Genomic DNA, 14,573 nt, shown 5'->3' with positions numbered 1-14,573 from the left:
AAGCAAAGTGTTTAGAAACGGATCCTTTCTCGAGGAAAAGTTTCTCTCGAAAGAATTGAGTGGGAGGGTGGTAGAACTTGATGAGGTTATTGAATCATCACTTCGACTAGTGTGTACCAGGGCACAGGAAGTTGTTCCTGTGGCGCCTACACCAATTGAAGTGGAAGCTGATGATGGTGATCATCAAGCATCAGATCAAGTTACTACAAGCCTCGTAGGTTGATAAGGTCGCGTACTACTGCAGAGTGGTACGGTAACCCTATCTTGGAGGTCATGTTGTTGAGCAACAGTGAACCTACGAGTTATGGAGAAAGCAATGGTGGGCCCGGATTCCGACAAATGGCTGGAGGCCATGAAATCCGAGAGAGGATCCATGTATGAAAACAAAGTGTAGACTTTGGAAGAACTACTTGATGGTCATAGGACTATTGAGTAAAGATGGATCTTTAAAAGGAAGACAGACGATGATGGTGATAAGTCACTATTAAGAAAAGCTCGACTTGTCGCAAAGATGTTTCCAACAAGATCAAACAGTTGACTATGATGAGACTTTCTCACTCGTAGCGATGCTAAAAGTCTGTTAAAATTATGTTGGTAGTTGCTGCATTATTTATGAAATATTGCACGTAGGATGTCAAAACATTGTTTCCTCGACGGTTTCCTTGAGCAAACATTTTATGTGATACAACCAGGAGGTTTTGTCGATCCTAAAGATACTAGCAAGTATGCAAGCTCCAGTAATCCTTCAATGGACTGCTGCAAGCATCTCGGAGTTGGAATATACACTTTGATGAGATGATCAAAGATTTTGGGTTTGTACAAGGTTTATGAGAAACTTGTATTTCCAAAGAAGTGAGTGGGGGCACTATAGAATTTCTGATAAGTATATGTGGTTGACATATTGTGGATCATAAGTAATGTATAATTTTTGTAAAGCATACAAGGTTGTTTGAAAGGGTTTTTCAAAGGAGTACCTGGATTGCGCTAATTGAACGTTGAGCATCAAAGATCTATGGAGATAGATCGAAAGCGCTTAATGGAAGTTTCAACAAGATGCATGCCTTGACAAGTTTTTGAAGGAGTTAAAAATAGATCAGCAAAGAAAGAGTTCTTGGTTGCATTGTGAGGTGTGAATTTGAGTAGGACTCAAAACCCGACCCCGGCAGAATAAAGAGAATAGACGAAGGTCGTCTTCTATGACTTAGCCGTAGACTCTAAAGTATGCCATGCTGAGTACCGCACCTGATGTGTGCCTTGCAGCAAGTCTATTAAGAGGTACACACAGTGATCCAAGATTGAATCACTGATCAGCGGTCAAAGTTATCCTTAGTAACTAAATAGACTAAGGAATTTTTCCCTATTATGGAGGTGGTTAAAGAGTTCGTCATAAAGGGTTACGTCGATGCAAGCTTTGACACTAATCCGAATACCTATGAGTAGTGAAATGGATTCGTATAGTAGAGTAGATATTTGGAGTATTTCCGAATAGCACATAGTAGCAGCATCTATAAGATGACATAAAGATTTGTAAAGAACACACGGATCTGAAAGTTTCAGAACCGTTGACTAAAACCTCTCTCACGAGCAAGACGTGATCACACCCCATAACTATATGGGTGTTGGATTCGTTGGAATCACATGGTGATGTGAACTAGATTATTGACTCTAGTGCAAGTGGGAGACTGTTGGAAATATGCCCTGGAGGCAATAATAAATTAGTTATTATTATATTTCTTAGTTCATGATAATCGTTTATTATCCATGCTATAATTGTATTGAATGAAGACTTATATACATGTGTGGATAAATAGACAAAACACTGTCCCAAGCAAGCCTCTAGTTGGCTAGCCAGTTGATCAAAGATAGTCACGGTCTTCTGATTATGAACAAGGTGTTGTTGCTTGATAACTGGATCACGTCATTAGGAGAATCACGTGATGGACTAGACCCAAACTAATAGACGTAGCATATTGATCGTGTCATTTTGTTGCTACTGTTTTCTGCGTGTCAAGTATTTGTTCCTATGACCATGAGATCATATAACTCACTGACACCGGAGGAATGCTTTGTGTGTATCAAACGTCGCAACGTAACTGGGTGACTATAAAGATGCTCTACAGGTAGCTCTGAAGGTGTTCGTTGAGTTAGTATGGATCGAGACTGGGATTTGTCACTCCGTGTGACGGAGAGGTATCTCAGAGCCCACTCGGTAATACAACATCACACACAAGCCTTGCAAGCAATGTGACTTAGTGTAAGTTGCGGGATCTTGTATTACGGAACGAGTAAAGAGACTTGTCGGTAAACGAGATTGAAATAGGTATGCGGATACTGACGATCGAATCTCGGGCAAGTAACATACTGAAGGACAAAGGGAATGACATACGGGATTATATGAATCCTTGGCACTGAGGTTCAAACGATAAGATCTTCGTAGAATATGTAGGATCCAATATGGGCATCCAGGTCCCGCTATTGGATATTGACCGAGGAGTCTCTCGGGTCATGTCTACATAGTTCTCGAACCCGCAGGGTCTGCACACTTAAGGTTCGACTTTGTTTTATGCATATTTGAGTTATATGGTTGGTTACCGAATGTTGTTCGGGGTCCCGGATAAGATCACGGACGTCACGAGGGTTTCCGGAATGGTCCGGAAATGAAGATTGATATATAGGATGACCTCATTTGATTACCGGAAGGTTTTCGAAGTTACCAGGAATGTACCGGGAATGACGAATGGGTTCCAGGTGTTCACCGGGGGGGGGGGGGGCAACCCACCCCGGGGAAGCCCATAGGCCTTGGGGGTGGCGCACCAGCCCTTGGTGGGCTGGTGGGACAGCCCAAGAAGGCCCTATGCGCCATAGGAAGAAAATCAAAGAGAAAAAAAAGAGGAGGTGGGAAAAGGGGGAAGGACTCCTCCTTCCAAACCTAGTTGGATTCGGTTTGGAAGGGGAGGACTCCCCCCCTTGACTCGGCCGAACCCCTTGGGGGTCCTTGGACCCGAAGGAAAGGCTCCCCCTCTTCCCCCTGTATATACGGAGGTTTTAGGGCTGATCTGAGACAACTTTGCCACGGCAGCCCGACCACATATCTCCACGGTTTTACCTCTAGATCGCGTTTCTGCGGAGCTCGTGCGGAGCCCTGCTGAGATTAGATCACCACCAACCTCCGGAGCACCGTCACGCTGCCAGAGAACTCATCTACCTCTCCGTCTCTCTTGCTGGATCGAGAAGGCCGAGATCATCGTCGAGTTGTACGTGTGCTGAACGCGGAGGTGCCGTCCGTTCGGCACTAGATCGTGGGACTGATCGCGGGACGGTTCGCGGGGCGGATCGAGGGACGTGAGGACGTTCCACTACATCAACCGCGTTCACTAACGCTTCTGCTGTGCGATCTACAAGGGTACGTAGATCGGAAATCCCCTCTCGTAGATGGACATCACCATGATAGGTCTTCGTGCGCGTAGGAATTTTTTTGTTTCCCATGCGACGTTCCCCAACAAATACAACATCACACACAGGCCTTGTAAGCAATGTGACTAAGTGTAAGTCACGGGATCTTGTATTACGGAACGAGTAAAGAGACTTGTCGGTAACGAGATTGAAATAGGTATACGGATACCGACGATCAAATCTTGGGCAAGTAACATACCGAAGGACAAAGGGAATGACATACGTGATTATATGAATCCTTGACACTGAGGCTCAACCGATAAGATCTTCGAAGAATATGTAGGATCCAATATGGGCATCCAGGTCCCTCTATTCAATATTGACCGAGGAGTGCCTCGGGGCATGTCTACATAGTTCTCGAACCCGCAGGGTCTGCACACTTAAGGTTTGATGATGTTTTAGTATAGTTGAGTTATATGTGTGGTTACCGAATGTTGTTCGGAGTCCCGTATGAGATCACGGACTTCACGAGGGTTTCCGTAATGGTCCGGAAACGAAGATTGATATATAGGATGGTTTCATTTGGTCACCGGAAAGTTTCGGGCAATTCCGGTAGTGTACCGGGAGTGACGAATGGGTTCCACGAGTTCACCGAGAGGGGCCCACCCACCCAGAAATGAGCCCAAGGCACTAGGGTGGCGCCACAAGTCCTTAGTGGGCTGGTGGAGTCAGCCCAAGGGGCCCATGGTGCCACATACGAAAATACCAATAGAAAATAAAAGAAAAGGGGAAAGAGGGAGGTGGGAAGGAAGAGGAGGACTCCTCCTTCCCAAACCGAATTGGAGGAGGAGTCCTCCTCCTCCCTTGGCCGGCGCACCCTTGAGGCCTTGTGCCTCAAGGCTAGCCCTCCCCCTCCCTCCTATATATATTGGTGGTTTTGGGCTGATTTGAGACAGAACTTTGCCACGTGCAACTCTAGCCTAAACTGCACAGTTCCACCTCTAGATCGGATTTTTGCGGAGCTCGGGCGGAGCCCTGCAGGAGTAGATCATCACCAGCACCGGGGCGCCGTCACGCTGCCGAAGAACTCATCTACTTCTCTGTCTTGCTTGCTGGATCAAGAAGGCCGAGATCATCTTCGAGCTGTACGTGTGCTGAACGCGGAGGTGCCGTCCGTTCGGCACTAGATCGGAATGGACCGTGGGACGGATCGCGGGACGGTTCGTGCGACGGATCGCGGGACGGTTTGTGGGACGGTTCGAGGGACGTGAAGACGTTACACTACATCAACCGCGTTTCTTAACGCTTCTTGCTGTGCGATCTACAAGGGTACGTAGATCCAAATCTCCTCTCATAGATGGACATCACCATGATATGTCTTCATGTGCGTAGGAAATTTTTTGTTTCCCATGCAACTTTCCCCAACACTTTTGTTTGCCTTGTGCACCTTGTTCAAGAGTTCGCCCGATTAATCAGTTAACTTGCCTATTAATTCCTATTCATAGGGTCTCTGAGTAGCCGATAAACTAATATATCATCCGATTAATTGGTTAAATGACCGATTAACTTACCGATTAGCTTATTAATCCCGTACTCGCTAGCCAACCGAGTAGCTACCAGTTAACAATTTCCTTAACAATGATTTGCGCATCACACTACTTTATTTGAATCGAGGTGAGTGATTAACCGTTAGTGTTGAATACAAGATGTGATGTTGTAGTCAATGTTTGATTTAAAATTTGAAGAGCTTATTGTAGTCCGTGTACTTTGGCAGTTAAATGAATTAATTTGAAATGAAATGAAGAACAATTCAATTGGCTTACAGAAAGCGACCGATAATTGCTAGTTCCTGTGTTAAAAACAAATTGTTTCTAGTTAGTACATAGTTTCAGAGTCTATTCCTGGATTGGCACCTTCAAGGACAAGATGATGCTTGTGTTGGAAAACTAGGAAAGATCATGATTAATTCTAGTAAACAATTCACGACTAGAACCAAAACTAGCATGCAACAATCTAGTAAACTAGATGAACATCAGAATATGCACATCACCATCCCACACAGAGTAGCAACTACACAAAGAAACATTAACAAACCACGAATAACATACAGTTCGTTAGCTGTTGTAGGAGCAATGGTGTTGATGACGATGTTGGCGACGATCTGTTGTTGTTGACGATGAGTAGCAATGCCTGACTTGGACAAAAGACGAGCCGCGATGACGAATTTGAGCAGTCGCGCAGAGCGCTTCCTAAAAACCTAATTCGTCCTCTCCCGGTGCAGGATCGCAAAGACGAACGGTTCCGGAGACCTCCTCTCCCGCATGTCGATGCACGTTGGTGTTCAAGATGTGGTAGACTATGGTGGCGGCGCAAGTTGCGAGATGATGCAACAACCTAGTTTTTCGGTGTATCTTTGGCCGATGCGGGTAAGCAGTATATATAGGAGGACCACAGGAGGTACCGTGTCGCAACCATGATCTCAAACCAACTTGGTTTCGAAGTCATATACTTACCGGACAAGAAATAATTAACTTCTACCAAGATATAAAAAAGAAAACGACGAAAGGAAGTCGCGCCCCCGCAAGGGGGCATACCTGATTTCGGCGGATCATTCACGTGTATGTCGCACGTACGCCCCGCCCCGCCCGGCCAGGCCATGCCAGGCCATGCAAGGCAAGCGAGCGCATGTGGTCTTCCCCTTTCTCTTGTCAACACACAGTTAGAATGGTGGAGAGAACTCGCTACATAAAAAGGTCCAACTCACTTGCCATTTATTTTATGGGCTCTTTTGAGATTTCAGAATTTGTAGATGGACCAAGCCATTTATTCTAACAATCCCCCACCAGATCTCAAATACCCATTTAAATTTTTTTCCCTTTTCTCATCACTTGTTTAATATACCTATGTTTAAGCAGAGACTGTTAAGTTAAACTTTTGTCTAGAACTTTAAACTACATCCATCCACAACTTGGCAATGAACTATGTTGGGAAACGTAGCATAAATTCAAAATTTTCCTATGCATATTCAGATCTTCCTATGGAGAGACCAGCAACGAGAGAGGGGTAAGAGCATCTTCATACCTTTGAAGATCGCTAAGCGGAAGCGTTACTAGAACGCGGTTGATGGAGTCGTACTCGCAGCGATTCGGATCGCGGTGTGATTCCGATCTAGTGTCGAACTACGACACCTCCATGTTCAACACACGTGCAGCCCGGTGACGCCTCCCGCACCTTGATCCAGCAAGGAGGAGGGAGAGGTTGGGGAAGAACACCAGCAGCACGACGACGTGGTGTCGATGGAGAGACGAGGTCTCCCGGCAGGGCTTCGCCAAGCACCGGCAGAGATGAGGAGAAAGAAGGGCAGGGCTACGCCGAGGGAGAGGGAGAAGTCTATCCCCCAAGGGCCAAAACCCCTCTCTATTTATGGGAGGAGGGGGAGGGGGTGCGCCACCCCTAGGGTTCCCCCTAGGTGGTGCGGCAGCCACCAGATGGGAAAGGAGGCGGCGGCTAGGGTGGGAGGGGGTGGCGCACCACCTGGTGGGCCTAAGGCCCACCTGTGCCTAGGGTTTGCCCCCCTTCCCTCTCCCCTGCGCATTGGGTAACCCAGACATTTTGAGTATGTGCTCACTGATAGAACTGTTCTCCTCCATCTTACAGCTAAAGAACTTGTCGGAGACTTCATATCTCTCGACACAGGCATGGGCTTGAAAAACTAGCTTCAGCTCCTGGAGCATCTCATATGCCCCGTGTTGCTCAAAACGCCTTTGGAGCCCCGTTTCTAAACTATATAACATGCCACACCTAACCAGAGAGTAGTCATCACTCCGCGTTTGCGAGACGTTCAGAATGTTCTAGGCTGCTACGGGAGTGGGAGGGTCACCTAGCGGCGCATCAAGGACATAAGCCTTTTTAGCTGCTTCAAGGATGAGCTTCAAGTTGCGAACCCAGTCCGCATAGTTGCTACCATCATCTTTCAGCTTGTTTTTCTCTAGGAATGCGTTGAAATTGAGGTTGACGTTGGCCATCTACAATATTTATAAAGACAACTTTTAGACTAAGTTCATGACAATTAAGTTCATTTAATCAAATTAAGTATGAACTCCCACTTAAATCGACATCCCTCTAGTCATCTAAGTGATACATGATCCATGTTTACTAACCCGTGTCCGATCATCACGTGAGACGGACTAGTCACCATGGTGAGCAACTTCATGCTGATCGTATTCAACCATACGACTCATGTTCGACCTTTCGGTCTCTTGTATTCGAGGTCATGTATGTACATGCTAAGCTCGTCGAGTCAACCTAGGTGTTTCGCGTGTGTAAATCTGGCTTACACCCGTTGTATGCGAACGTTAGAATCTATCACACTCGATCATCACGTGGTGCTTCGAGACAACGAACCTTCGCAACGGTGCACACTTAGGGGAATACGTTCTCGAAATTTTTAAGAGGGATCATCTTATTATGCTACCGTCGTTCTAAGCAATAAGATGTAAAACATGATAAACATTACAATGCAATCATATAGTGACATGATATGACCATTATCATCTTCGCCCTTTCGATCTCGATCTTCGGGCATCGCATGATCATCATCGTCACCGGCGTGACACCATGATCTCCCTCATCATGATCTCCATCATCGTGTCTCCGTGAAGTCATCACGCCAACTACTACTATCACTACTATTATAGCTAACCGTTAGCAATGAAGTAAAAGTAGTAAGCACATGGCGTTGCATCTCATACAATAAATTAAGACAACTCCTATGGCTCCTGCCGGTTGTCATACTCATCGACATGCAAGTTGTGAAATCTATTACAATAACATGATCATCTCATACATCATACATGCAACATCACAACTTTGGCCATATCACATCACATGTCAAACCCTGCAAAAACAAGTTAGACGTCCTCTAATTGTTGTTGCAAGTTTTACGTGGCTGATTTGGGTTTCTAGCAAGAACGCCTTCTTACCTACGTGACAGCCACAACGATGATATGCCAAAGCTATTTACCCTTCATAAGGACCCTTTTCATCAAATCCAATCCGACTAGAGTAGGAGAGACAGACACCCGCTAGCCACCTTTATGCACGGTGTGCATGTCTGTCGGTGGAACCAGTCTCACGTAAGCATACGTGTAAAGTCGGTCCGGGCCGCTTCATCCCACAATACCGCCGGAAAAGAATAAGACTAGTAGCGGCAAGCAAATTGACACATCATCGCCCACAACTTTTGTGTTCTACTCGTGCATAGAATCTACGCATAGAAAACCTGGCTCGGATGCCGCTATTGGGAAACGTGGCATAAATTCAAAATTTTCCTACACATATTCAGATCTTCCTATGGAGAGACCAGCAACGAGAGAGGGGTAAGAGCATCTTCATACCTTTGAAGATCGCTAAGCGGAAGCGTTACTAGAACGCGGTTGATGGAGTCGTACTCGCAGCGATTCGGATCGCGGTGTGATTCCGATCTAGTGCCGAACTACGGCACCTCCGCGTTCAACACACGTGCAGCCCGGTGACGTCTCCCGCACCTTGATCCAGCAAGAAGGAGGGAGCGGTTGGGGAAGAACTCCAGCAGCACGACGGCATGGTGTCGATGGAGAGACGAGGTCTCCCGGCACGGCTTCGCGAAGCACCGACAGAGAGGAGGAAAAAGAAGGGCACGGCTGCGCCGAGGGAGAGGGAGAAGTCTGTCCCCCAGGGGCCAAAACCCCTCTCTATTTATAGGAGGAGGGGGAGGGGGTGCGCCACCCCTAGGGTTCCCCCCTAGGTTGTGCGGCAGCCACCAGATGGGAAAGGAGGCGGCGGCTAGGGTGGGAGGGGGTGGCGCACCACCTGGTGGGCCTAAGGCCCACCTGTGCCTAGGGTTTCCCCCCCCCCCCCCTTCCCTCTCCCCTGCGCATTGGGCTGAGTCGGGAGGCGCACCAGCCCACCTAGGGGCTGGTTCCCTCCCTCACTTGGCCCACCTTACCTCCCGGGGTCGTTGCCCCCCTTCGGTGGACCCCCGGGGCCACCTCCGGTGGTCCCGGTGGTCTCGGTACGTTATCGGTGATGCCCGAAACACTTCCGGTATCTGAAACCATCTGTCCTATATATCAATCTTTACCTCCGGACCATTCCGGAGCTCCTTGTGATGTCCAGGATCTCATCCGGGAGTCCGAACAACTTTCGGTAACCTCGTATAACAATTCCCTATAACCCTAGCGTCATCGAACCTTAAGTGTGTAGAACCTACGGGTTCGGGAGACAGGCAGACATGACCGAGACGCCTCTCCGGCCAATAACCATCAGCGGGGTCTGGAAACCCATGGTGGCTCCCACTTGCTCCACGATGATCTCATCGGATGAACCACGATGTCAAGGATTCAATTAATCCCGTATACGATTCCCTTTGTCTGTCGGTATAGAACTTGCCCAAGATTCGATCGTCGGTATACCTATACCTTGTTCAATCTCGTTACCGGTAAGTCTCTTTACTCGTTCCGTAGCATGTCATCGTGTGACTAACTCCTTAGTCACATTGAGCTCATGATGATGTTCTACCGAGTGGGCCCAGAGATACCTCTCCGTCACACGGAGTGACAAATCTCGATCTCGATTCGTACCAACCCAACAGACACTTTCGGAGGTACCCGTAGTGCACCTTTATAGTCGCCCAGTTACGTTGTGACGTTTGATACACCCAAAGCACTCCTACGGTATCCGGGAGTTGCACAATCTCACGATCGAAGAAAAAGATACTTGACATTAGAAAAACTTTAGCATACGAACAATATGATCTAGTGCTATGCTTAGGATTGGGTCTTGTCCATCACATCATTCTCCCAATGATGTGATCCCGTTATCAATGACATCTAATGCCCATGATGAGGAAACCATGATCATCTATTGACTAACGAGCTAGCCAACTAGAGGCTTGCTAGGGACACATTGTGATTTATTTATTCACACATGTATTACTGTTTCCTGTTAATATAATTATAGCATGAACAATAGACGATTATCATGAACAAGGAAATATGATAATAACCATTTTATTATTGCCTCTAGGGCATATTTCCAACAAACTATACCTTGAATTGCTAGTTTTGTATGAATAGATTTCACTTAAAGTCTTAACAGTACCTACCTGCCAGTAGGCTATCCCGCGGTTTGGAGCATGTACGTTGTACTCCCTGGTCTTTTCGTGAGCTTATTAGAGATCCGTAACAGCCCGAGACCGATGCTTCAAATGCCTTTCATTTATTTCGAGTTTCAAGGTGTGTTCCACCTGTTTGTCGCATTCATCATTGCATTTTTCGCATCATTGACATAGCATCAGCACTCTGTTGCCGCCATTTTTTTTAAAACTTGCATCCGTTCATAGTTGTCGGTTCTCTCGTCATTATCGTTGTCCATTTCGAAACCAACCACATATGCATGCGCCCGCGGTATCAATAAAATATTGTTTTAAAAGGTGCGTATAAAATATTTCTGAATTGGGATGAAAGTTGGTGTGTGGTCTTAATACATTATAGGTGTGTGGTCTTAATACATTATAGGTAGACCGTGTGTCAAATTTCGTCACATTCGACGATTGTTTGATACCCCAATGGTTAAACATATAGCAACATTATAGCCGTTTAATCCGTTGACGTTTTCGATTTTAAAAACTTAGTATCGGACCGTAAATATTCCGTCCCATCCCCACCAAACCCAAGTACACGACCCCTAATCCACCTACACTACCGCACGACCGGAGTTGTTCCATTGCGATCGAACGGCTTAAAACGATGCAAAAATCTCTAACCCTAGACCCCTCCTATAAAAGGAAGCCCTCCACTACCAATACGAAAAGAAAAGGAAAAAAATAGAAAAAACAAACCAAAAAAAAGCAGAAAAGGACAAAAAAGAAACAGACAAAAAAGAAATTATTAGATTTAAAAAAAAAAAGCTGGACGGGCACAGTTGAAGGAGCCCCCTGTGCGTGCTAGGGTCTCCCTATTCTGCGGCAGGGAGAGCCCCCTGTGCGTGCTAGGGTCTCCCTATTCTGCGGCAGGTAGGAGCTCCCCTGGTGGATCGCGCAGACTTCCTCAAGGAACTCCACTGAAGTCAGCTCACCTGGTGATCTGATATGTTTTACTACCTCTGCTTTTGAACTGCAAAAATATCCAATATTTAGAAGTTTGAATTGGAAAAACGACTTATAATTAGGAACAGAGCCACACAGGGTGTACTACTGAGACGAATTGACCATGCTGACGGCATGAGCTATGCATTCCCGGGTTGGCGGCTTGAAAGTGAGGATTTCTTTTGCGAGGTGAAAGTCAGGAACCTTGAACCTGCATCGTGATGATCAAGCATGCCCTTTTTGGCACCATCCAAATTATATAATCTAGTTTTTATAATTTATTCTATCTTTAAATAAAACAACTTATGATGTAGATTATAAAAACTAGATGGATAGATTATTAAAAACTCATAATCTACTCTATACCAGCCAAAATCAGATTATCAATTGTTAATGACCCATTAACCTTGTAAAGTTGGAGATAATTACATTCCTACCATCGCACCCTTCTTTTAAAAAAAACAAAGAACAGACAAGTCATTATGCAATATAAAATCTGAATTACAGTTTATATTATCTGGTCTCCAAACATGTCCATCTAGATTATTTTTATAAACCAGATTATATAATCTATCTTCATAATCCAGATTATCATAATCTATTATGGTTCCAAAGAGGTTCTACGTCTAACAATACAAATTTTAACACAAAAACATTATTCCTTCTGCTGAAAAATGAAACCTTTAGAAGGACTAGGGAGTACCATCCGTACTAACAATTTTACACACAAATCTCGTCCGATTACACATCACAAGCAGCAGCGGAAAACACCACCAATACGCGAGCTACGGAAAACACACACGACACGGTTAACACGTAACACCACATGAATGGATACGTATAACAGCTGGATCACACCGGGCCGGTCGCTCGGGTCATGCGCCGCCGTGCCCCGGCGACGCGCGGGCGCCTCATTCCTTGCTCTGGCCGCTCGCAGGGCTGTGGCCGCCGTGGCGGTCCTCCGTCTCAGCGCGCTCCTTGGCTGCGGCGTTGTCTCGCACGGCGCGCTGCTTCTCCTCCTCGGCGGCGCGCATCCGCTGCTGCTTCTTCACCTCGGCTGCCTCCTTATTCACCACCGCCGCCTCCCTGTGCCCTGTCGTGTACGCCGCCGCCTTGTCCACCTGCCCCTGGAAGGCGGCCCTCGTCTTCTCCATGCCGGCGCGCGCCGACGCGCCGGCGTTCGCCGCGGCCTCCTTGCCCGACTCCATGCCGCTCGACCTCCCTTGCTTCAGTTTGGACTAGCCGACGATGCTGCTGGAATCTCTAGACAGGCTGCCGTGCTTTGGCAAGCAGGGTCGTGACGAGACTTATAGCGCGGCGCCATGAATCCGCGGAAGGAGGATTTGTTGCCTCGGGCCCTGACGCGTGTGAGAGTGTACGTGGGAGACGCGTAGAGAGCGGTGTGGTGGCTCTGAGGTGAGGTGTGCAGACACGAGGCATCCCCGCCATTTGATTATCAAGTCTGTGCCGTCTCAATATCATTGGCCGGACGGAAAATGAGTCACTGCCTCCAAACATTCGTGTAGTTAACGACAAATGGCAAATATAAATGAGAGAAACTCTTTAACTCATAAATTATTTAATTTTCTTTCACACACCCCAAAGAATGAATGCTATGATGGTTTATATGATCATGTGGATTCATTGAAATATCCTTTTTTGATGAACTTAATGATTTACGTGCTTGTGACCATGACGACAGTATGAATTATACTAACGAACATGAACTTGCTATAGTTCTTTATGTCAAAAATGAAATTGTTGCTAATGCACCTACACATGATAGTCCTATTATCTTTTTGAATTATCCCAACAACACTATATCGAGGAAGCTTGCATTTATTAAGGATTATATTTTACCACTACATATGATGATTATAATATGCATGTGCTAGCTGCCCCTACTTGCAATTATTATAAGAGACAAACCAAATATGCACCTCTTTATATTTCCAATACGATAAAATTGCAAGAAACCACTTATGCCATGTATTGGCCTTACTTGAAGTGTATGAATTGTTCTTTTATGACGTTCCAATGCATAGGAAAAGAGTTAGACTTCGCTGTAGCATGATATATATCACTTTGTGCTCACTATTTAATTAAAAATCATTGCTAATTAAAATTGACTTTGATATACCTTGGGATCCGGGTGGATAAATTACTTGATCACTATATGCCTAGTTTAACGGCTTTGAAGAAAGCGCTGCCACGGAGACAACCCGAAAGTTTTAGAGAGTCGTTTATTTCGGTTGTCTGATTTTAAACTAATTAAAAACAAAAGTTTAAAGTGGGGAACATAAAACTTTTTCAAAAAGAAAGGTGAAATACAGAAAGATGAGCACCGTTGAAGTGGGGGCTAGCCTTGGGCTTTGTTCATGTCCATCGAAACCTTGCGAATCTTAATTACAAAAACTTTTCAACAAAAATAATTATTTCCTTGTACAAATCCTTTGTATTATAATAATAATGTGCCAAGTAAAGGCTTTGGGATGATTTGGATAATAGTAGATTTGATCCTATGCAAAAACACAAACTTTCACGTTCATTGCAAAATTTCTGTTATATTACTCGAATGCCTTTTTGATCTGAATGTTTCACAGCACGTTAATATAAAAATTCCATAGGTCCTTCTAGTTATTCAGAATTTTTTGAGTTATCGAAGTTTGGTATTTGTGCTGATCATTATAGACTGTTCTGTTTAGACATATCCTGTTTTTTTGCTTACATAGTTTGCTTGTTTTGATGATGCTATGGATTGTATCGGAGGGTATAAGCCATTTAGAAGTTAGAATACAATACCTTATGAAATAATTAAATATGAATCAATTTATAACAGTACCTAAAGTTTATGTTTTGCCTATTATACTAACGGATCTCACCAGGTTTCTATTAAGTTTTGTGTGATTGAAGTTTTCAAGTTTTGGGTGAGATATCTATATGTGAAGAATAAGGAGTAGCAAGAACCTAAGCTTGGGGATGCCCAAGGAACCCCCAAGGTAATATCCAAGGAAGACTCAAGCGTCTAAGATTGGGGATGCCCCGCAAGGCACCC

At 45.4% G+C, this 14,573-nt stretch overlaps 1 protein-coding gene and 1 pseudogene across 1 annotated transcript; one reads left to right on the top strand and one right to left on the bottom strand.

Annotated features, from left to right (window-relative positions):
* The window catches only part of LOC123405472, a 28,782-nt pseudogene extending 17,285 nt beyond the window's left edge, over positions 1-11,497 (top strand).
* Positions 11,498-12,157: 660 nt separating this feature from the next.
* LOC123404088 (18 kDa seed maturation protein-like) lies at positions 12,158-12,957 on the bottom strand. Its single transcript, XM_045098017.1, has one exon. The coding sequence runs from the start codon at positions 12,724-12,726 to the stop codon at positions 12,430-12,432; it is 297 nt and encodes a 98-aa protein (XP_044953952.1). The 5' UTR covers positions 12,727-12,957; the 3' UTR covers positions 12,158-12,429.
* Positions 12,958-14,573: the final 1,616 nt, after the last annotated feature.

This window comes from Hordeum vulgare, chromosome 6H, assembly GCF_904849725.1.
Source record: "Hordeum vulgare subsp. vulgare chromosome 6H, MorexV3_pseudomolecules_assembly, whole genome shotgun sequence".
Lineage (NCBI taxonomy): Eukaryota > Viridiplantae > Streptophyta > Magnoliopsida > Poales > Poaceae > Hordeum > Hordeum vulgare.
The sequence above is the reverse complement of the archived record's forward strand: the minus strand, read 5'-3'. Positions and strand labels throughout refer to the sequence as shown.